Raw genomic sequence first — 23265 nt, forward strand, 5'->3', positions numbered from 1 at the left:
CCTAGCCTTAGGTCACTTCCAACCCCAGGTTGAGGTTCAGAGGGAGGGCAAAGCCTCTCTCCAGTCCATGTGTGGGAGTTGAAAGTGTGTGTAGAAAATGTCCACTACGGTTTTCTATGCCCCTCCCTGGATATTTATGGCCTGAAGATGGGACTGCTCCCCGCAGAGACTGCTCTTACTGAAATTAATTAAACCTGTCTCCTTGATCCAGCAGAATACCACAAACCCTGCCTTCATGATTCAGCTGTATACAATAATTCAGCCTCTCTGACCAAGTGTACCTAACAAAAATGCTGAGATTCTGGGAGGGTGGGCTGGGAGAGGGGAACTGCAGCTTCTTGCCTCAGGCCAATCCCTGGAGCCATGTAAAGTTATGGTAATTAACAAATCCAGCCTCAACCCTCTCTGCTCTCATTAGTCCTCAGACTCTAATGGGTAGGCAGCTACATCCTTTTTCTATTCATTTAAAATATATTTGGGCCTCTGCCCCCCCCCACTCCCACCTCCACCCCTTGCACTCGGGAGGGACGGCCCCACCTCTTACCACAGGTGTTCACCTAGGCAGCATACTAGAGCTGACCCTGTGGTAGGGACACAGATGAGCAGACCCTGAGGGCCTGAGAGCAGGAGAATTGATCTCGTCTCCACCCTGTCTGCCATGTGGTAGCATAGGTGAGGGAAAGATACCCTCCCTGCTCAGTCCCTTGTTACCTGAGGCAGGCCAGAGAGTGGGAGAACTAGTCGTGCCCCTCACCTACTACAGCACACAGGAGAGCAGGCCCTGCACCCCACCTGGGCGGCACCCTAGAGCTGACCCTGTTGTTAGCACAGGTGAGCCAGCCCTGAGGGCATGAGAGCAGGAGAGCCAACCCTCTACCCCTTCCCCTTATATGCCCCCTACAGCAATCAGGAGAGAGGCGCCTGCACCTTGCCTGAGCAGAACAGTAGAGCTGGCCCCGGTGATGTCAGTATGGGTGACCTGGATCCGAGGACCTGAGAGCAGGACAGCTGGCCCAGCCCATGCAACCTTGCTTCAGGTTGCATTGGGTGAGCTAGCTGAGGCAGTGCAGGAGAGCTCACCTGGGTCATGAAGATGAGGGAAAGCTGGCAAGCTGATCAACCCAGCTACCACCCAGGCCCAGAACTAGGGCTATGAGTTGTCCCACCCCAACACCCACCTCATCTATGAACTGTTGGAGCACGTGAAGGGGACAAACCTACAGATCCAAAACAGCAGGATCTCCATGACACAGGACAACAACAGGATATCCAAGAGGAGTTCCAGCTAGAGCCCATTATCAGTGATGTAGCAGAAGGCAGGGTCCTTGAGCCAGACCAATGATTCCTGGCAATGAACACTTGCAAGCAAAGATGAATGGACTAAAGAGTAAACTGTGTTGTGGTGATATTTTATTTGTGCTGAAATGTGGTGATATTTTATTTGTGCTTTAATAAATAAAGCTTACCTGGAGATCAGAGGAATAAGAACAGCCATTAGAAGTAAAGAAAGAAGTCAGGCAATGGTAGCACACGCCTTTAATCCTATCACTTGGCAGGCAGGAATCTGCCTGGATCTCTGTGAGTTCAAGGTCACACTGGAAACAGAGCCAGGCGTGGTGGCACATGCCTTAAATTCCAACACTGGTAAATTATGGAGGTCTGGAGGTCCTGTACAGGCAGACAGGAAGTGATAGAGCTGGGCAGGAAGAGAAAGTAATGTAGCTGGACAGAGAGAGCAAATCAGATGGCAGAACGGCAAGGCATATAGGTGTGGGTAGACGGGAAGTAACTTGCATTTGGAAGCTGCAGAGTTGGTGAGGTGAGGTTAGCTTTGGCTTTCCCTAATTCTCTGATCTCTCTCAGCTTTAACCCTATATCTGGCTCTGTGTTTTTTATTTAATAAGACCATTTAGAAATTCATCTACACTGTGTGACTAAGCGGGCTATACTACAGTCTCCAAAAAGCAGATTCTTCTCCTTTTTTAAATTTTGTTTTGTTTCTTTGTTTTGTTTGTTTTTTTATTTTTCTTTTAAATTTGGTTTTGATTTGGGGAGGATGTTGCAAGGGTATAGGGCAGATGCGAGAGGCTGGGGAGATAAGTGGGCTTGGAATGCATGATGTGAAATCCACAAAGAATCAATCAAAGTAAAAAGAAAATATATCTGGGCCAATATTTTGACTAGTGCAGGCTACTTTCCTAACAACTTTACTCTTGGTAGGTACCAGCCCTTAATTTCCTTGCCCTTATCAGAATCTCACTGCTACAGTTGTCCATTAACTTTTTCCTGGGCACAGAAGCTCCTAAAGTCCCCTGGGTTTCATCCCTTCACCTCTGCAGTGTAGGAACAATTTTTTTTTTTTTTTTTTTTTTTTTGGTTTTTCGAGACAGGGTTTCTCTGTGTAGCTTTGCGCCTTTTCCTGGAACTCACTTGGTAGCCCAGGCTGGCCTCGAACTCACAGAGATCCGCCTGGCTCTGCCTCCTGAGTGCTGGGATTGTAGGAACAATTTTTAGTTTTCATGGCAAACAAATAGTTATTATCCATCAGGACAGTGACTGTCCCATTGGTCTGCCAATCTACCGACATGAGAAGCTCAGAGTAGCCAATAATTCTAACTAAAGCTTTTATAGGTTAGTTCAGACTTCTCTATCCCTGGGCAGGTCTTTCCACGGTGAAATCAGTATCACAACACTTCAAAGTCTAAGGATTTGTGAACAAGGGAGTAACTTCTGAACTGGGTCACTGGAAGTAAGGTCCAGCCTTCTTCTACTGTTGGTTTCTGGACCCCAAATTCTAGTGATTGAAGATAGAATGCTAGACCTCACTCAGTCACTGCGTATACTGACCCTTTAAGATAGCAGCCCAAACCTTCAAGTTTTCCCATAAGCTGGACCTTTCCAGATTTCAGTGTTGCTTCTGCATTCCATCAAGCCAGCTACTTCTTGTGATGATGTATAATGTCAGAGAAGAGAATCTTGTGGTTCACTGTTACACCTTCTCATCTCTCAAACGGTTTATACTGAGGCAATGTTAGGTGTGATATCAAGCCAGTGAACATTCTAGGAGGAACCTCTTCTGTGATGCATGTTCTACGGTGTGCATTGACATAAGAAGTAAAAATCAAATGCTTTGGATCCTCTCCCTAAGTCCATCAACAAACTCTTCCCCCGAAATTCCATGTCCCTTACCCATGCTTTCCACTTTTGTTTTCTCGAACATCTTCAGCAACATACCAAACTCCTAATCACCGCCCATGTCTGAACATACACACACATGTCTTTTATCTGTATATTTTCTACAAAGTGGATGCCTACTTGAGTGATGTTTGCCACTGTTCTTCCTAGCTATAGGAAGTGGGAGCACAGAGCTATACTGCAAACTGAGAAGTGCTAACATGACATATTAACCTGTTTGCAAGCCAGCCTTTGTGAGTCAGCCTGAGTCTCTATCAGTTTAGACAGTTAAGGTTTTGCGATGATTACTGTTCTGAAATAAAATCCTTACTTAAGATAACCTTGCCATCAACACTGATAAAGTTAATCAAATAAAAGTAACTTAAAAGTAAAAGTATTGCACTATCACTTGTCTAGGCAGAGTTATTCAACATGCATGTGCTTGCACCTATGCATAGACTCTGCTGAGTACGGGAATTACCGACACCAAAGTATGCAAGTGTGTTGTAGTGGTAGCTCATGAGGGCAATAGATAGAGTATAAAACAAGAGAGAGGCTGTGTTGATGAACTGTGAATTTCACATGGGTATGAAAGGAACTGTTGCTCTGTCAGGAAGGTCTATGCAATGGTTTGGAATAGATGGTGTTTCTCACATTCTCACCTCTCCAAGTCTTCCAGGGTTGTCCTATAACACTTGAACTGTTGGAATGTCTTGTCCACTCTCTATTTCTCTTTAAACTTCCTCCCAGGTAATTGGATGTCTACTGTCTTTTGTGTGGCTAACAATCTAAGATCCACAATGAGAGAGGTGACAGAATGTTCAGATAATCCATACAAGGCTCCACCAAGGGAAGAGGGGGAAAGTAAGGTGGACGGAGGTCATATCCTATCACTGCCCTGGCTCCTGAGAACTAGCTCGCAGCTTCACACCTCTTGGTTGGTTGGAAATGTTGCCATCTCTTGGTTTCTGTGCTCTGTAAGGTTGCAGTAGGATTGCTGAAAAGCTGGGCTCTTCAACGTAGGATAGATATTACATATAGTTTTGATGGGGTTGGATGATCTTAGAAATTCTTGGTCTCTACAGGTCATCATCTCTGTTTGAAAAATTGGATGATGTCCTGAAATAAATGTATCATTTATTCTCAGTGATGGATTAAATTAAGAACTGTCCATAATTTTATCCTTGGGATCAGTTTGACTTATGTACAGTGATTAGTCTCCTGCCACAAGATTATATTTTATTGATTAATATTGATTTAGAAGTGCTACATCCTTAATTATAAATAACATTGTTGTATTTCTTCTTAAACAACCAGCGACTGAATTTATTATAAAGGTTTTCAACCTGTCATAGAAATAATTAATTGGCTTGCTCTATCTCATGGTTTGGAATGTTTACATAGCACAGAAATGCTCTTTTCCATGATCTGTTAAATTATGTGGGTGAGAACATGCTTTCTACTTCCTATATCTATATTTCAAGTCTGAATATATTCAGAAATTACATTATCTGAATTTTTTAACTTACTTTTTACTTATTCTTTGTGTCTTTCACATTATGCATCTCGATCCCATTCATTTCCCTGTCCCTTCATATCCACCCTCTGCCTCCCAAAAATAAAATAAAATTTAAGAGAAAAAAGAAGAAAAAAGAAAGAAAAATCTCATCATGGAAACTATAATGTGACACAGTGAGTCACACAGTTTCTTTTTATTCATGTATCTTCAATTGCAAGTGTTCATTGCAAAGAGTCATTGGTCTGGTTCGAGGCCTCTGGTTTCTGTTACACCATCAATACTGGACCCTCTCACTGATACTCCTCTCGGATATCCTGTTGGTGGTGTGTGTCATGGAGATTCTGCAGCTTTGGGTCTGCAGGATCAGCCCCTTCACATGCTCCAGCAGATCACAGATGGGGTTGATGTTGGGACAGACCAACTCATAACGCTATTTCTGGACCTGGGTAGTTTGCAGGGTTGGTCAGCCAGCCAGCTCTTCTCTGTCTTCATGTCCTCATGTCCAGGCATTGCCTCTTCCAGTTCACCCCTTGCAGTGAGTGATGAGCAAGGAGCAGGGCCGATTCTCCTGCTTTCATGATCTCAGGATCGGCTCTCCCACACCTCCATCAGCAGGGCCAGCTCTACTGTGTTGTCCAGGGGCGGTGCAGGGGCCGCTCTCCCGAGTGCAGCTGGTGAGGGGCAGGAACAACTCTCCCACTGTTGTGACCCCTGGGCCAGTTCTCCCAACCACAACAGGCAGTGAGGGATGGGGGGTGGTGTGGGGACCATCTCTCCCCCATCCACACAACCATATGGCAGATGAGGGGTGGGGCCAGATCTCCCATCATTCTCAGGGCCTGATCACATGCGTGCACCCCTGTCAATACGGTCAGCTTTACTGTGCTGCCAAGGTGAGGTGCAGGGCCGCTTTCCCTGTACTGTAGCTGGTAAGGGGAAGGGTCAGTTCCCTCACCCACCACAGGTGGCAGGGGTGAGGGGGGAAAGGCATCTTTCCTTTACCCTCACCACCACTTGGCAGATGAGGGGGGCGTGGCCAGCTATCTCACCCTCATGCCCTCAGGGCTGGCTCACCTGCACCCTTGTCTATACGGTCAACTCTACTGTGCTGCCCAGGTGAGGTGTAGGAATCTCTCTCTTGAATGCTTCAGTAGGTAAGGGGCAGGATCAGTTTTCCCTAGTATTGCAGTCAGTGAGGGGCAAGGCCAACTTTGTGCAGCCCTGTCCTCTGGGACTTTGGTGGTATCAGGACCCATGGATATCAACACAGACAGTGACTGCAACAGGGCCATGAACCCAGACATGGGCCCCAGACAGTGAGTGCAACAGGACCATGAACCCAGACATGGGCCCCACCATCTGCCCAGGCCCAGACATCACAGTGACCCTGGGTGGCAATGAATCTACCCATCTCAGCCTGTTCCTCACTGCCCTCACCTGTTCAGATATGCCCCTGTCCACAGAACATGAGCCATTCTCTCTCTCTCTCTCTCTCTCTCTCTCTCTCTCTCTCTCTCTCTCTCACTGCTCCATACATTTGCTCACCATAATAGTGCCTATGCTTTCTCCTTGGAGCCTGGGGCAGACCCTGGCATGCATGTGAGTCTCCTTGTCCTGCTCAGTCTGTCATGGAGCTGGGCAGGACCATGCTTTTTCCTGATCATTAGAATTCTTCTGCCAGTAATATTCACATACACACTCTACCCTCATTTTTAATCTTTTCTATAGCAAATGTTGGTTTTATTTTCTATTTTATCTTTGTTGCAATTTTATTAATCTGTACTTATTTGCAAGAGATGTAAGAATTCTGGTTTTCTTAAAAATAATCTTTTCTTATACTTAATATTTAAAAGGACATTCACATTGAAAACTAATTTGGGGATTTAAGAAACCATAAACAATTATATCATAATTAGAAGTTTTACTATTTTTATTATATTTTCATTTAAAACATTTCTTCAACCATTCTACTGAAGTTTTATTTTCTAAAATGTTTAGTTCTATTTAATAATATTTCCTCCCATATATTTTTTATGGGACAATTCAAATTAAAAAAAATAATTATTTAAGAGAGTGCTTTATTGGTTTGTCTTCTGTAGCTCCTTTTGTTGTTGTTGTTAGATTTATTTAACTTTACTTTGTGTGTATGGTGTTCTGTTTGCATGTGTACCTGTGCACCATGTGTGTGCAGTGACCACAGAGGCCATAAGAGGCCATTGGGTTCCCTGGAGCTACAGCTAGCCGCAGATGGTTATAAGCCACCATGTGGATGCTGAGACTGGAACCCAGGTCCTTAGGAAGAACAGCCATACTCTAACTGCTGAGCCATCCTGCCAGCCCCTCTGTTTAACTCACAAACATCCCTTTGCAGTATAAATTTGTTTTGACTGTAATTCTAGGTATGTCCTATACATTTTCACAGACATAATTTTAACTGCTTACCAGATAGCTATTGGTCATTTTTTTTTCCTCAAACTGGTAAATAGCATTTTGAGAAAGATACTATGCTTTTAAAAATATTATATTGTTAATATTGTAGAATTTACACTTTCGTGTGTGTGTGTGTGTGTGTGTGTGTGTGTGTGTGTGTATCATTTACCATGGTACATGTAAATATAAAACAATGTTTTGTTTCTTTTTGTGTATGTATGTATGAACAGTGTGTGTGTATTTGTTCATGGGTTAGGGCATACGCATGTCTCAATGTGTATGTGTATAGATTAGATAACACCCTTGGGCGTTGGTGCCCCCTTACACTTGAGGTGGGGTCTCTCTTGTCTGCTGATGCACTGTGCACTCCAGTTAGCTGGCCTACAAGCCTCTGGGGGAGTATCCTATATTGTTCTCATCTCTGTAGGAGTGTTGGGCTTACAAACACGGACTACTCTGTCCAGCTTTTACATGGGTTCTGAGGATCCAAACTTAAGTCATCAGGCTGGTACTGCCCATATGTGGCTATATTGAAGTTTACTTTTTTCATATGTGGCAAATATTACTAATACTACAGGAATTGTTGAGAAAGACATTCTCTGTAAGCAGAGTATAATATGTATAAGTAGTAATAATTACATTTACTAATTTCAATGATAGAATATTTTAATTAATTGTTGGTTTTCAAGATGGGATCTTGCTGTATATCCCCGCCTGGCCTTCTGATCCTCCTGCCCCAACATCCTGAGTTCAGGGATAATCTTATTGCTTAAAGATTACAGGCTACAGATTTGCCTAGCATTCAGTAGGCTTTGGATTCAGTGCTCGGTACTATAAACACACACACACACACACACACACACACACACACACACACACAGAGACAGAGAGAGACAGACACACACAGAGGAGACAGAGACAGAGAGAGACACACACACACAGAGACAGACAGACAGACAGACAGACACACACACACACACACACACACAGACCCATACACACACAGACACACACAATTAAAATTCACCCAGTAGCCTGAAATCTGCTGTCAGTGTCGTAGTTTCTCCCACAATAAGTGTGAGATAGTAGTTTTCCTTTGCCCATCTAGGAGTTTCACTGAATTTTTCTATTCCCACAGGTTTTTCTATTTTTGTATTATTATTTATGTTGTTGTAAATAATTTACTTTGTCTTTTGCCTCGGGCTTTTTCCTGTTATGACGTTGCCACCTTTGGCTCAACTTAATCAATTTCCTTCATTTTACAATTAATTCATTTATTTCTAAATTACTTCCATTTGTATTCTTGTAAAAAGCAAATGACCAGACGGGATTTAGTTCAAACTGAGTCTTTTCCTAGTACGTGGCAGCTGTTCATTGAAAATCAGTAACTTGGAATGGCATTTAACCTTGCTATACCCCACCTTGTGTTTTCTGTTTCATCTTAGGTGGGCCATAAAGCATAAAGCGATCAGGAAGCCCGGCCAGTGGAAACACTCCAAAGTTGAGAATCCTCTTTGGAACAAGCTCACGTACATGTGGCCAGTCCTTCCCAGTGGCCAGCTTAATGAGGTTGTATCATTTTATTATACGTCTTTAAGATCCAGTATCTGCTTAGCCTTCTGAAAATGCCCATGTACCTTTTGAATTTCAATATAAAAAAGTCTTGTTAATTCTGTTGATTACTGAAAAGAGGTATATAAATCTTTCACTATGGAAACAAATTGATCTTTTTTTTTTCTTGTAATCCCTCAAATTTTACTTCATATACTTTGAAATGCAGGTCTTAGGCATACATATGATCAGAATAGTGTATTACAGTCACATTTGTCATTATGTAGAAACTCTGGGTATTTCTAATGAAAGTCTCAGTATTCAATGAAAAGCATCCCACATTTTGGTTATCATATGTCTGGTATGTTTTCTTTCCATCATTTTACTTTCTGGTTTTGTATATTCTTAGAATGGGTCCAATGATCCCCTTAGAAAGTTTGTCTGCCAGAAGAGGGCACCAGATCTCATTATAGATGGTTGTGAGCCATCATGTGGTTGCTGGGAATTGAACTCTGGACCTCTGGAAGAGCAGCCTGTGCTCTTAACCTCTGAGCCATCTCTAAACAAACGGAAACACATGAAATCTGAACCAATGGCTGAGGGGTCACCAACTGGATCAGGCCCTCTGAGTGGGTGAGACAGTTGATTGGCCTGATCTGTTTGGGAGGCATCCAGGCAGTGGGACCGGGTCCTGTACTCATTGCATGAGTTGGCTGTTTGAAACCTGGGGCCTATGCAGGGTCCCTTGGCTCGGCCTGGGAGGAGGGAACTGGACCTACCTGGACTGAGTCCACCAGGTTGATCTCAGTCTGTGGGGAAGGCTTTGCCCTGGAGGAGATTGGAATGGGGGGCGGGCTGGGGGGAAGGTGAGGGGGGCGGGAGGGGGGAGAACAAGGGAATCTGTGGCTGATATGTAGAACTGAATTATACTGCAAAATAAAAATTAAAAAAAAAAAAAAAAGAAAGAAAGTTTGTCTGATGTCATCCTCTCTGAACTAAAGCCATTAGCCTTGTCTGTCCTAACTCCACATGTACCTGAGTTTCTATCTTCTTTCTGTTTTTCATGCCTACCTTCCCGCACCCCAGTCTTTTGTTCTTTTATCATGCTTTTTTCTCCATTTACTGGTTTGTGCATTGTTCTTTGTATTTCCATTCTTTGGAGGTGTAGTGTTATTGTAATTACCCTGAACATTCTAACTTGCGTAAATGAATGACCAAATTGCAAAGTTAATAAACATGTTTTGTCTTCTTTCAAGTAATAGGAACATTAGAATAGTTAACTTCAACCTTATGATTTCTGAAATGAGGAATTACTTATTGCCATATGTTTAAGTTTTATCATTAAAATCTCCACAAGATACTAACATTTTTGCATGCAGTCAATATGTATTTCCACTTATTCTAAAGTTTTCACCTTACATCTCAGGTCCTCCACCTAAGGTTACTTTCCTTCCGGCCTGCATACCTTTCATTAGTACCTAGTAGATATGTTTCATTTATCTAAAAATGCCTTTATTTCGCCTTTGTTTGAGTCAGACTATCCCCCCAAATTCTTTGGCCCTTACTTGTAAAATGAAGAGAAAGAACTGAGGCATTAAATTAGCTGGAGTCAGATGGATGGACTATGTCTTCCAAAATGACTGGGTTTCGGGGTCCTGCTGCTTCTTGAAATGTTTGGGGAAGAAAGGATTTAGCAAGCAGCGAACTCAAATTAAATACAATCCATTTCACTTCAAATCTGCATCCATTTCATTTGAAAGACCCACATTTCCAAATCTTCCTTCACATAATGGATTTGGAAGTTTGACATTCCTATTGTGGAATTCAGAACACTTCGGGCATGTGTTCATTAATTTTATTCCAGATTTGATCTCCAAGTTTATGTTGTCTCTATTGTTTGTAATGTATTTAGGTGTCAGGGGTGGGAACAGGAAAATAGATGTGGTCTCTGGTACCCAAATCTTACAGTTTAAGTATAGACTGTAAGAGAAGAGAAAATAAGGCAGAAAAAGGAGGTCAAGGTGATGAATAAAGAGTGAGGAGAGAGAGAAGAAATCTATGAACAAGCTTCTGTGTCTGAGCAGTAAAAGCTGAATGTCGAGGAAAAGCGAGTCAGGCTTAATAACCTAGATGGGCCTGAATGTTGAGTCACAATATTGAATCTAGGAAAACCATCTAACGATCGCTGAACTGAGTGAGTATCTAGTTCTTTGAATTTCATGACAAGAGCTATTCAAAATAGAGTGACGATTAACAGAAGAGGTCGGAAATGCAAACACTGTGGAAATACAAAGTTATCTTCCCAGTGTCTCAGGCTGCGCACATGCCGAAAAACAGACAGCTGATCTGAGAATTCATCCCATGCTGTTGCCACCGTTTAGATACTAGTAAAATGTAGTTAATAAGCTACAAAATTTCATGTATTCAGGACATCAGTGTCTTAAAACATATTAAGCCTGATTAAAAAAAAAACAGAGAACCAATACATTCTTTTGGTTTATTCTAAATAAACCAATGGTTTTAGTTTGTTCATTTTATTTAGGAATTGTTTAGTTTATTTAGGAATAGTTTATAGGAATGGACCCTCAGGTTATTTTCTCAAACCTTGAAGAAAAGTTCTAAATTGAGAAATTATAGTTCTCAATCTTCAAAGACATGGAGTAATGGATTTTTCCTATTCAAGGATGAAACCATTAGAATTAGGGAGTTTAAAGAGGCTTAAGATTTTAGTATGTGCTACAGGGGATGATCATAAAACTAATAAGTTAAAATACATCTATTCGGATAGACCAGTGATAGAAGAAAATTAAAAGTACATGTTTTATTAATCTGTTGAGCTATGACTTTTTTCAGTGACCAAAGATGATAAAGGGCATGCATGATGGGCATCTGAAGATACAAGACAGGGCACTGCATCTACATATGGACCAGGAACTCTTTCACCAGTGATGTGCAGTCTTTTGAAATGTCAGGCAAACTCAGAAACAATTTAAAGAAAGGAAGGGGAGAGAAACACAACTTTAAATGAACAAACAAGAAAATCGAAGATTTTGTTATTTATCACTAACAGACACAGTGGGGCCAATATTGTGGAGAATCTGAAGTCATTGGTTAAGAGCTGACTTCTGAACCAACACAGCTCTGTATTTGAGATGAGTGAAAAAGAAAGCGAGGGGAATTATCCACTTGAGGGAGCACCCGGGCCCCTTAGGAGTCTCCTGACAATGCAGCTGTGCTGTAGAATGGCCTGAACACAGAAAAGACCAACAGAGAAATGAGTGGGAAGACCAGAATTCCAACTGAGAAAATGGAGGGGGAGAAACAACCGCAGTCAATTTAATTATCCATGTTTTGGTTGTCCGTCATTATCCTGGGGCTGTATTTCTCTGTTTGCATGAAGGGCAAAGCAAATGTCTTGGATGGGAAACCAGACATGCTGGCAAACCTCTATGATCCTGTCACTTGGGAAGCTGAGGCAGGAAGATTACAAGTTTAAGACCATCCTGGGCTACCTAGATGGTGCCATGTCCGCCAGGACTGCACAGTGACACCTTGTCTCAGAAAAACAAACAAAAACCGATTTTAAGAAACTGTGAGGACAAGAATTAAGATATTTTAATTTTTGTTACATTTCATGTGAGAGTGTGTGTGTGTGTGTGTGTGTGTGTGTGTGTGTGTGTGTGTGTGTTTGAAGGTGCATGTATGCCATGTTGTTCCCATGAAGGTCAGAAGACAACTTGTGGGAGTCTGTTCTCTCCTTCTACCACATGGGGCCTGGGAATGGAACGCAGGTCATCAGCCTTGGTGACTAGCACTTTTACCTGGTGAGCCATCTCATCTACCCGAGTTAAAATATCATAGAAGTAAGAATTTATGTTAGTAGCTCAGATATTTGGAAAGCTCATTTTCCATTTCTGGGTGTTTCTGTAATGGGGCTCTTTGGGGTTTCTTCCTTCTACCTAGAAATCTGAAGGTAGCAGGGCATCCATGGAGCTGAACAAATGTCCACAGTGACTACCATTGTCAGAGGCAAGTTGGAAACTAAGTAAATCAAAACCAGCTAGGGGCTAAACTATCACATCTGATTTGTTCCTCAGAAATATAGTATCTAAATTACTTTTGTGTTCCTGATAATAACCAAGGCAACTTAGAAAGCATTTAATTTGGCTTATGGTTTCAGAAGGTTGGAGTCCATGATGGCAGAGAATCAGATCAGATCAAAGGAAGAGCTGAGCTGAGAGTTCATATCTTGATCCATAACCATAAAATATATAGAGAGAGAGTTAACAGGAATGATGGGGACTTCTGAAACTTCAAATCCCACCCTCAGATATATCTTCTCCAAAAAGGTCATACCTCCTGATCCTTCCCAAACAGTGCCCCCAAATAGGAATCAAGCATTCAAATAAATATATGATCCTTTGTGAGCCATTCTCTATCAAACAATCACAATGAGGTATTGAAAAATTCTTAGATCCAAACCCTCATTTTATAAGTTGACAAGCGCACAGGCTGAGAGAGAGAATCATTTCTTCCTTCCAAGGTTCAAGAGAGAGAGAGAGAGAGAGAGAGAGAGAGAGAGATCAATAATTTTACACCCAAATGTCAATGTGAAATTAATCTATCTGTGTACATGTGACTTGTATATATGTGTATACATATGACCTGTGTGTGTGTGTGTGTGTGTGTGTGTGTGTGTGTGTGTGTGTGTGTGTAAACCAGAGAATAATCTTCTATCTTCAGGAATTGTCTATTTGTTCTTTTTACAGACAGAGTTTCTCATTCACCTACAATTAAAAAGCAAGAAAAACTAATGAGAGCAGCATTCAATTTAAGGAGTTAGAAGAATAATAGTAAGAATGAACTGTTAGGGACTAGGTAGTGGGCTGGAGATGTAGCTCAGTGGCAGAGTACATTCCTAGCATGCATAAGGCCCCATGTTTGACCACTAATACCACAAAAAATGCAAAAATTAGGAAAAAGGAAATAAAATAAATTATAAAATCAAAAGCTGACAAACCAGACTAAATAGCACATGTACACAGAAACATCAAAACAAAAAAATCTGTTCTTTGAAAATATTAATAAAAATATATACATAGCCATACTTACTAAGAAAATTTGGATTAAATGAAATAATACTAAGAATAAAAGATATATAGCTGCTAAGAGAGTAGGAAAACAATGGGATATTATAAATAACTATATGCTAGTAATTATAATAATTAATAAAATGGTCAAATTGTTGGACAAAAAGTAGTATATTAAAAAGAAGTCAAGAAGAAAGAAACAGGGCTGGTTGGCTGGCCCATGGGTCAAGGTGCTTGCCACCAAGTATAATGACCAGAGTTCTATCCCTAGGGCCTACGTGTTATAAGAAGAGACCTGAACTGCCTGATAAGTTGTTCTCTGATCTCTAACACACCATTGCACACCCACAGCACCCTCCCAATAAAGACAAATTTAATTAAAAAGAGACAGAAAACCTGAGTGGTCCATCAGCCATGGGGGAAAAAAAGTTAAGTCAACCCCACAACTACACCATGGCCTAGTTTTTCTGATTCATTGTATCAAACACATAACAAACAAAAAATTCAGAATTCAAACAAAAATCAAAGAAATATCTTCCAATTCATTTCACAAAGCTAGGGAAACATTGACACCACCCTTGATGAGGATACTGTAAGAACTTTATATGCTAATTCCAGTTACATGTATCTGCAAACATTCTAAGGAAAATATTAGCTAACTGAATTCAGCAATCTATAGGTTATACACCATGACTGGTTTGAATAAACAGCAGTCAATCATTATGCAGAAATATTAGCTTAATTTAAAATGAGAAAATTAATTAATGTAATTGACACATAGATGATGCAAACACAAGTAATATAAACACAAATACATTCAAAAGAGCTTTGTATAGCCCAATGCATGTTTAGCACTTTAATGGGGATGCTCCAGATTGAAGCTGAGGTCTCCTTCATGCTATACACTGTCTCTGAGCTACCATCATATGCCATCTTACATCCTAAAAATGCAGCAAAATGGGACTTCCTTAACTGCACATAGAACATTTATATAGCGAACAAATTTCGAGAAGCTGACTTAAATGTACATGCAATGGCAGAGGGTCAACAAAAGCCAACATGCAAAGAAGAATAAGGTGGAGGAGCCTAAATACCAAGACTTACCAGATATGGAGTGTCACCAGACAGGAGAACACTGTGCATGGTGGACAAACTGACATGTTGAAGAGAATGGACTGATGAGTTTTTCAGAATGGGCAGTACAGATGGATGGTGGATGCCACCAGGCCAGTTGCTAATGCATGTGAGAGGAAATAAGGAAGAATGATAGAAAGGATGGGGAGCCCGGGGTGAGCGAGCTTGTCTTTAGCTCAACATCATCTTTGATCACTCTTTCTTCCATTCACTCCGCTTGCTCCTTTTAAGCTCTGTGGATAGCAATTGTATTTCCCGACCATCCCAGGTGTGCTGTGAGCCATTCTTGGTTTCCCCATTTCTCACACATCATGCTCCACCAAGCTTCATATCTGATATGCACACTTCTACCGATCCTTCGCTGCACTAAGGCCAGCACTCTTACCAAAGGAGCTGTACCCCCAGCACCCAAACAGACAAATACAACAAAACAAAATACCCCATTTGGATTGACACAGTATTGCAACTATAGTCTAAGCCTTCAGGACTGTGGTGTGACCTTACAGAGTCAGGGTCTCCTCTTGTGAGATTCTCTGCAGCACCTTCCTCCGTTATCTTGACTTTCCAGTTGATGTGTAAGTAAGTTTCTGCCATCCTTAAAAGTATAGATTATTCTATCCAGTTTTCAGTTTTATTTCTGTTCCTAAAATAAATAATCAGTAACTATTTGAGGAGTGGATGAATTAATAATACGAGTAAAAGTTTAGATAAATAAATATAAAGTCACTAAATTCCACAAAGAAAATTATGAAATGTGTTATTACTTCATCATCTTATTCTGCTTTTTAACACCTCTCCAGTGTGGTCTGCCCCACCATCTTAATCTAGTTTAAGATGATATCATTTCAGGTTATTGTAAAATTCCTTTTCACACATTTTCTGTTTCCTTCACACTGACTAAAAATACTTCACACAAAAGCAAAACCAAAGAATCTTGAGGTTAATTCACTTCTACTTTTCTAATATGTTTCTTTGCTTTGATACTTTAAAAAAAATCATCAATTTTAAATTTAAAAAGTTGGATACCTTTAAAAAAGTGATCAATTTTAACTAAAAAACAAATCACTGAATTTCTTGTTTATGCAAAGAAATGCCTACAATTCTTTGAAACAGCTCAGATGTCCAATAAATTTTTGCTAAATGAATGAAGGATTAAAGGTACAAAAGACTCAAAATTATTATTTCTCTTATTTCCTTCCACTCATTTTTGAAGGCGTTTGACTGGCCAATAGAAGGTCTGCTGGTGCCGAAGAGCCCTCCCATGAAGAGGCCGGTTTGTAAGAAAGCAGGGCAGTGTGGCCCTGTGAGACTCCGAATTCTCAGGAATGGAGATAAGAAAAAGAGCAGACCCCTCGTTATTGGCCCAGACATCTCACTGGGGTGGAAATCACAGTAAGAGCAAAAACCCATTCATACTCACCTTTCAGTACACTTTCCAGGTTCTACAGACATGTGTCTTCGACTTGAATGTTTTCTGGAGGAATCACATATTGATTCAAAAAGGGTCCTATTTAAAGATGAAAACAGACACACAATTTTATTTAGTTTTTGTGTCAGGAGCCTAAACTGATCTCTTCTGTTTTCTTCCACACACGAACAGAAGAAGGAGTTAGTAAGGAGTAGCGGCTGCAATTTGAACAGCTCTATGTTCTCAATTAGTGCTTTTGTCTGAGTTTTACTAGTGTATGTAGACATAAGTGAATTCTCAACATGCTTGTTAAATTTAGCTTTTAAATTGGTGAAGCATTATTGTAAATAATTATCCTTGTGTCTTTGGGTTATTTAAGACACACAGTTCACTGAAGTACCAGGAAAGCATTGATCTGCAGTGGAAAGTTACTCTGCAAATAAAATCATCCCAAACATCCTGTATTTCTCTCCCACGGGAGACAATTCACCTGCTGTATGGCTCTATTTTATGGATTGTGGAAGAGCTTTGATAGGAAGAATGAGTTAAACACATTGTTTCTCATATAATTACCAGCAATGTTACCTCTTGACCTTTCTTCTGAGATATTTAGGATATCTGAGGCTGCTGATAATAGTTTAATATTACTCTCTTCACATCGATTAAATATACTTCATACATCACTGAACAATGAGTAACATTCAGATTGGCTGTCCAGTGAACTGCCTGTAAAGATGATAAAGTAAAAAATTAATCTTCAAAGTAAAGTCAAGCCTGAAATTGAAATCTTTGACGCATACATCTCATAATTAGCTCATTCTGCTCGATGTAAGATGTGAGGGTATTGCCCTTAAAGAGAGTATGACTTTTCTCTAAACACCCAAAGTTAACACATCATTTCTATCCCTTTCTACATTTATGCTTTTTTTTCTTATTGTGTACCTTTAATTGTAATTATAAACTATTACATTTATGCTTTTTTCTTATTGTGTACCTTTAATTGTAATTATAAATTACTACATTTATGCTTTTTTCTTATTGTGTACCTTTAATTGTAATTATAAATTATTACATTTATGCTTTTTTTCTTATCGTGTACCTTTAATTGTAATTATAAATTATACTCAGGAAACATCTTCTCTCTTCGGTGTTTTAAGCGCTCAGCTCAGTCAAGGAATTCAAAAGTATTTTGAGGGATCGACAATTTGGAACAATTATCCTGACAGAGAGTGTGTGGATTGCCCATTGTCTGAATTCTCTGCTTGTGGAACAATGTGTCCTGATTCATCAAGTGTTCAGAAAGGAGACAGCCGCTTTGTCCACCCCCTGAACTACTTTTGCCCAAATAATTAAAATAACCGGACATTTACTTGACAAGAAAAATCCTCCCAAACAGAGTTCAATATTCCTTTACTGACTAAAACAGTTTTGTGCAGAATCATCCATAGCAATCCCAGAGCTGCATGGAAATACTGCTTAACAAAAGGTTTAGATGGAAAGACACAGCTAATTTGAGAGCATGGTTGTGTGGCCCTATCTCCAGAAGGGACACATTGGAGTCTGTGCAATGGCATCCCAAAGTTAGGCAGCTTATTGGGCTTCCTTCAATAGACCCAAGCTAAATATCTTCCAGAGGGAAAGATTTTACTGACACATGGAATGCTTTGCTTGCATTAACATGAAATATATTTTTTTTAGTTGAGCTATTGTGAATATGCATGCATGCATGTATGCATGTATGTATGTATGTACGTACGTATGTATGTATGTATAGCATGCTAGAATAATGATAAAAATCCATTTTTGCACCACCATACTGCTCTGGCCACAGCCGTCCGTCCTTCAGCTGTGTAACAACGCATTGTGGACGGTTTCGAGGGTCTGCTGTTGGTATTGGTTCCACCGTCTACAAAGCCTGAGGAAGACAGCCCCTGCCTGTCTGTCTCATGGTCACTTGCTGTGCTGTTGCATATCCCAGTGTGTGCGGCCCGCCCTGTCACGTGAGGATGAAAGCTTTAGTGAGCCCCATCAACACCACCACTTTAGTACACACCACCATCAAAGGCTGCAGTGGGCGCCAAAGCAGCACTCATGAATGACTGTATTTGATCCCGTTTTCATTTCCTAAAATGCAATGATTATAAAACTACCCAGAACAGTTGTCTCACTTGAAAATCAGAATGAAGATATGTTCCAATCAAGTAGTCTTTTCCTGATCATCATTGTTTAAAATTTGTTTAGTTTAGATTTATAATAGAATCATTAAGTAAATAATGCGTTACAGAGAAAAATGAATGTCGTCTTTTAAGTTTTTTATTTACATTTTAGAGTGTTCAGCTCTGTGAGAAAAGGATCAGAATATTGTAGATAGGTTTTCTTTGATAAATCCCTCACAGAATACATGTTTATTTAGAATGCCATATCATTCAGTATACAGTATGAAGTTTTACATTTAGTTATGAACTATGAAGTCTAATATTTAATTATATTAAAAATTGAAATTTTATCTTTTAAAGGAAGACAAATTATTGGCAACAAAACATTATAAGTTAAGGTTTCGCCACTTTTAAGCATGTTAAGACATGCTGTAGCTAATCAAGAATGTCAAATAACATGCACATGTCTTGAATTATTTGTTACAGAAATGTTAAAGCTGAAAGGAAGGAGAAAAGCCATGCTTCGAACTATTCTGAAACAGAAAGAAACCAGATTGAATTTCACCACCTTTTGGAGAGGTAAATGTTTACTATTTGAAATGCAGATGTGTTTTGCATGTGAATGCTTGAGTGGTCACACTTAACAGATAGCACACAAAACATTTCTATATATAAGTTGTGAATACAATGACTATAGACATTTTAATCGTGTGTGTGTGTGTGTATGTGTGTGTGTGTATATATATATACACACATATATATGTATATATATATGTTGTGATAGGAGGTCAAAGCTAATTTATAAAATCTCTTCCAAAATACAAGGTTGGGAAATTCCAGAAACCAGAATACAAGAGGCCTGTCATTTGAACCTAGACAATCTGACTTCAGAAGACACATTCGGTATAAGGTGTTAGAAGCCAGCTGTTTTCTGCTCCACACTTAGACTCTGGCTAGCATGGAAGCTAGAAAGAGGAGGGAGTACAGAGAAAACTGCTCATCTCAGCCCTCTGCAGCCTGCCTGGAAGGGCCAAATTCAGCTCTAAAACTAGGGTTTCAAAACAGGCTAAAGGGTAAAGAAAGATTAATTAGCCACCCATTCCTTCTCCTCTGTTACCCAACTGTCCTACCACAGGATGTTCCCCCAGGTGAGCATTCACTCTAGGAAAATACAAGTGAGGGCACAAATGCTGTTATACCATGGATTCCACTGTAACCACACAGATAGGCAAGGCCGTCAGTCCAGGGAAATGAGAAGGCACTGGATTAGCTCTTTTAGTATTAGTCACACAGAAGCAGGGCAGCCCCGCCCACTGCTGTGAGTGAGGGATCGCACTCAGTGCACACTGCTCCATCAAATGGGGCATGAGACGATGTATTTCTTACTGGCTTACTTCCTTTCAAGACCCCCTCAAGGACATAACTGGTCTCATTGTCTGCTTAACTGCTGCATGATGATGTAGGAAATAAGGGTTAGAAGTGTGTCATACTCGGTCTTGCTGAGGAGCACCAAGTCATTTCTAGCTCACTACAGTGGTACCTGTAGCACCAGTAGTACCGTCTGTCAAGACTGTCATCCCAACAATATCCTTTAGGAAATGGCCCAGCACATCTGTTAGCTCTATTTCTCCCTCCCCAGGCAGAACTCACGTTTGTTATTCTAGAATCCTGAATACCTTCAAGCTGCTCCTATCTTCTTTAAGGGCTCATCAGATCCCAACCCATTCATACACTCAGGCCCAGCCTTAACTCTTCTATTTTATTTTTAATTCATTTTTTTTATTTCTTGAGAATTTCACTTCTACCTTCCTACTTCCCCCCAAACTCCTCCTCTCCTCTGTCAAGTTCATGACCTTTTCTTCTTTAATTGCTATTGTTTTACACACACACACACACACACACACACACACAGGCACACACACGCGCACACACACACACACACACACACACCTGCTGAATCCCTTTGTGTTCTTCATATGTACATGTGTTTAGTGATGACAACTTTGTATTGCATCACCTCTCTGGGGACTCATCTCTGGAGAAAGCTGATTCTCCCTCCCTCAGCAGACATTGATTGACTTATAACTCTTCATCTAGGGTGGGAACTTCTGGAATTTCCCCACCCCCTGTTGTCATGTTAATTGATATGGTTATTATGCAGGTATTGTTTAAGTAGCTATACTATTGATATTTCATGAGTGTTATGTCATGGTCATGTCTAGAAGACTATCTTAGCAGGTCTCGAAGACTATCTTAGCAGGCATCCACGTTCTCTGACCCTTACAGTTCTTCTGCCTCCGTCTTCCATGACATTTCCTGAGCCTTAGGTTATGTTGTAACCTAATAGACTAGACACCCTCTTGTCACTTACCCTCTGCATTTTTACCAGTGGTGGATCTTTGTAGTGGCCTCTGTCTACTGAAAAAAGAAGCTTCTCTGATGAGGGGTGGGCACCATGCTTATCTTTGGGTATGAGGCTGAGTATTTAGAATACAGTTAGAAATTATACTGGTTTAGAAAAACGGCAATAGTGTGTTCCCCCACTAGGGTCCATGACCTCTTCGGCCATGGGGCGTTAGCTAGGTTTACAATACTCAGCATGCATTCCCTCCTATTGGATGGGCTTAAATTCCAATTAGACAGCTGTTAGTTACCCCCAAGATAATAGTCCCATTGGAGGTGTCTTACTGGCCAATCATTTGTTGTAGCAAAGGTTTTAGAGTTGGGTGGGATTATTAATGCCTTTCATAGCACCTTCTGATATTATGAAATCTAACCCTCAAAGGGGAGGCTTCCATGTCAATTGCAGCTTGATTCCTCCAAGGTCTGTGTCTGAAGTGTGAGCTGTCTTCTGCAGTTGGGTCTTACTTTTGAGTTCTGGAGGAAACCTAGGGTAAGGGCAATAGTCTGTGTTGTTTTAGGAGTCTCTTGAAAACTCCTGGCCAACAACTTGAAAAGAGGTTTTCAATGCCTAACATAGGGGGTTTTGTTAGACAGTCTATGGATTTGGGGGAAAATATCACCCCACATGGTATAACTACATTTGAACTATGTAAATGCATGCATGCGTAAATTGTGTACATTTGTATTTTTAAGTAAGCTCATAAAATAATGTTTCCCTACTGCCTTTTTGCACATCCTTAGTGTTGCAGCTTCTTTCTCTTTCGTTCTGAATGACTCTCCTTTCTCCTCCCCAGTCAAAGTCTTGTTTGAGTCCCTTTCCCCTTCCTCCCTCCATAGCACCCATGTCCTGCTCTTAATGAACTCCTATTCATGCTTTCAAGTCCAAGCCAATGTCACTTCCTTTGATAAAGGCCCTGCAAGAAGGAATCCACTGTTTTCCTTTGTTCTTAAAAGATACTGGCCATTGTTTACAACAGCACCCACTGCAGCATGCTGAGCGTCAGCGGGTGGCCTGTCTTCACTCTTGACTAGACAGGCGACTCATCCAGGAGTCAAGAATGTGCATAATTCATCTCAGTGCCCACAAAATATTGTGTGAAACTGAGGGGCAGGGGTATCAATGATAACATTTAACCAGGCAAAAATTCTGGTTTTAATCACTTCTGGGTGAGAAAGATGAGAAACTGCTTGGTGATAGGTGTGGCTTTGGTGACTTTGGAGAAAGCATGGAACTTCAACTGAAAAAGCCAAGGAATGTATTTTAGGTAGAAGGATGAACATGAGTAAAAGTCATAGAAATGGCCAGATATAGGTAAGACACAGGCTGAGAAAGTTTGAATTTCTCAAATCTACAAACCGGAGACAGGAACTGAGAATCCAAAGGATTCACTGGCTCTTGAGTCTTCATTAATGGCCAGGCCTTGGTTTCTCTGGTCTTCGTACCTTACTCCTTGAAGCCCTCTATATGCAAAATCAACATGTATGTCTCTTGTTGCAGGTGCACTGAAATTCTAAATTTACCTTCTGCTGCTCGAAGGCTTTTCAATGAAAAAGGGAAGGAAATTTTTTCCCTGAATGACCTGCAGAGAGATGAACTGGTAACCAAGGGGAGGGTGGGATTGGAAATGTGAATACATGAGCACAAGCTAAGGAAAATCCCCTTTAGTGCAAGGCTTTCCTGCTTACCATCCTGTTCTCTCTCAGAATTCTCACCAAGGAGTCAACCAGCAAAAAGCAATGCTAACCAACAGCATTACTGCCTTCCTCGGCAGCGAGCCAGGCCTGTGTGACTAAATATGATAAGTAAATACATGTTATCATGCCTCTTTAAAAACGACACCTTTTTCCCACTACAGAACCTAAGGCAGGCCAATTATTTTACTACCTCTGATTTCTACATCTGTTGCTGAAGGAGATAGATCCTTAATTCTTTTTTAAATCTATGTATAGTTATTTAATGGTCATCTTACTAGATGACCAATTTCCTCACTTTCCCAGATTAAAAAAAAAAAGTATAGCTTTTAATACACTCTACTTGGAGTCGAGAGGAAGCTGAGAAATAGAAGATCTTGCACAGCCTAGTCTTGCCCACCCCACCTCCGTTTCTGGAATTAGAGATATCAGAATAGTTTAAAACATTCCTTGCTCTGACTTGCCCCGTCCGCGGGCCAGGTTATTTGATGAGACCCGAGGAGGCACCTCCTGTAAGATCAATGGGGGTGAGAGAGAAAGGAGACCAGGCACGTAAAGGAAGACAGAGTCAGTCTGAGTTGCGTCGAGGTCTCCTTTATTGACTGGGTGTTGAGGCTTATAAGCAGGGCTTCAGGCAGGGAGGTGGAGCAGGGGAAGCACGGAGAGAAGAATGGAAAATTCCTAAGGGAGGGGTCAGGGCGAGGTTGC

At 40.9% G+C, this 23265-nt stretch overlaps 1 protein-coding gene across 1 annotated transcript in view; it reads left to right on the forward strand.

The window, feature by feature from the left end:
* The window catches only part of Dcdc1 (doublecortin domain containing 1), a gene marked incomplete at its 5' end in the record, with an annotated part of 398886 nt that overhangs the window by 322924 nt on the left and 52697 nt on the right, over positions 1 to 23265 (forward strand). The window contains 4 exons of the mRNA XM_059258913.1: positions 8569 to 8692; positions 16112 to 16290; positions 18949 to 19041; positions 22364 to 22463. Of these exons, the coding sequence (XP_059114896.1) occupies positions 8569 to 8692; positions 16112 to 16290; positions 18949 to 19041; positions 22364 to 22463 (496 nt within the window). The remainder of the gene's footprint in view (positions 1 to 8568; positions 8693 to 16111; positions 16291 to 18948; positions 19042 to 22363; positions 22464 to 23265) is intronic.

The sequence above is a fragment of the Peromyscus eremicus genome, chromosome 4 (assembly GCF_949786415.1).
Source record: "Peromyscus eremicus chromosome 4, PerEre_H2_v1, whole genome shotgun sequence".
NCBI lineage: Eukaryota > Metazoa > Chordata > Mammalia > Rodentia > Cricetidae > Peromyscus > Peromyscus eremicus.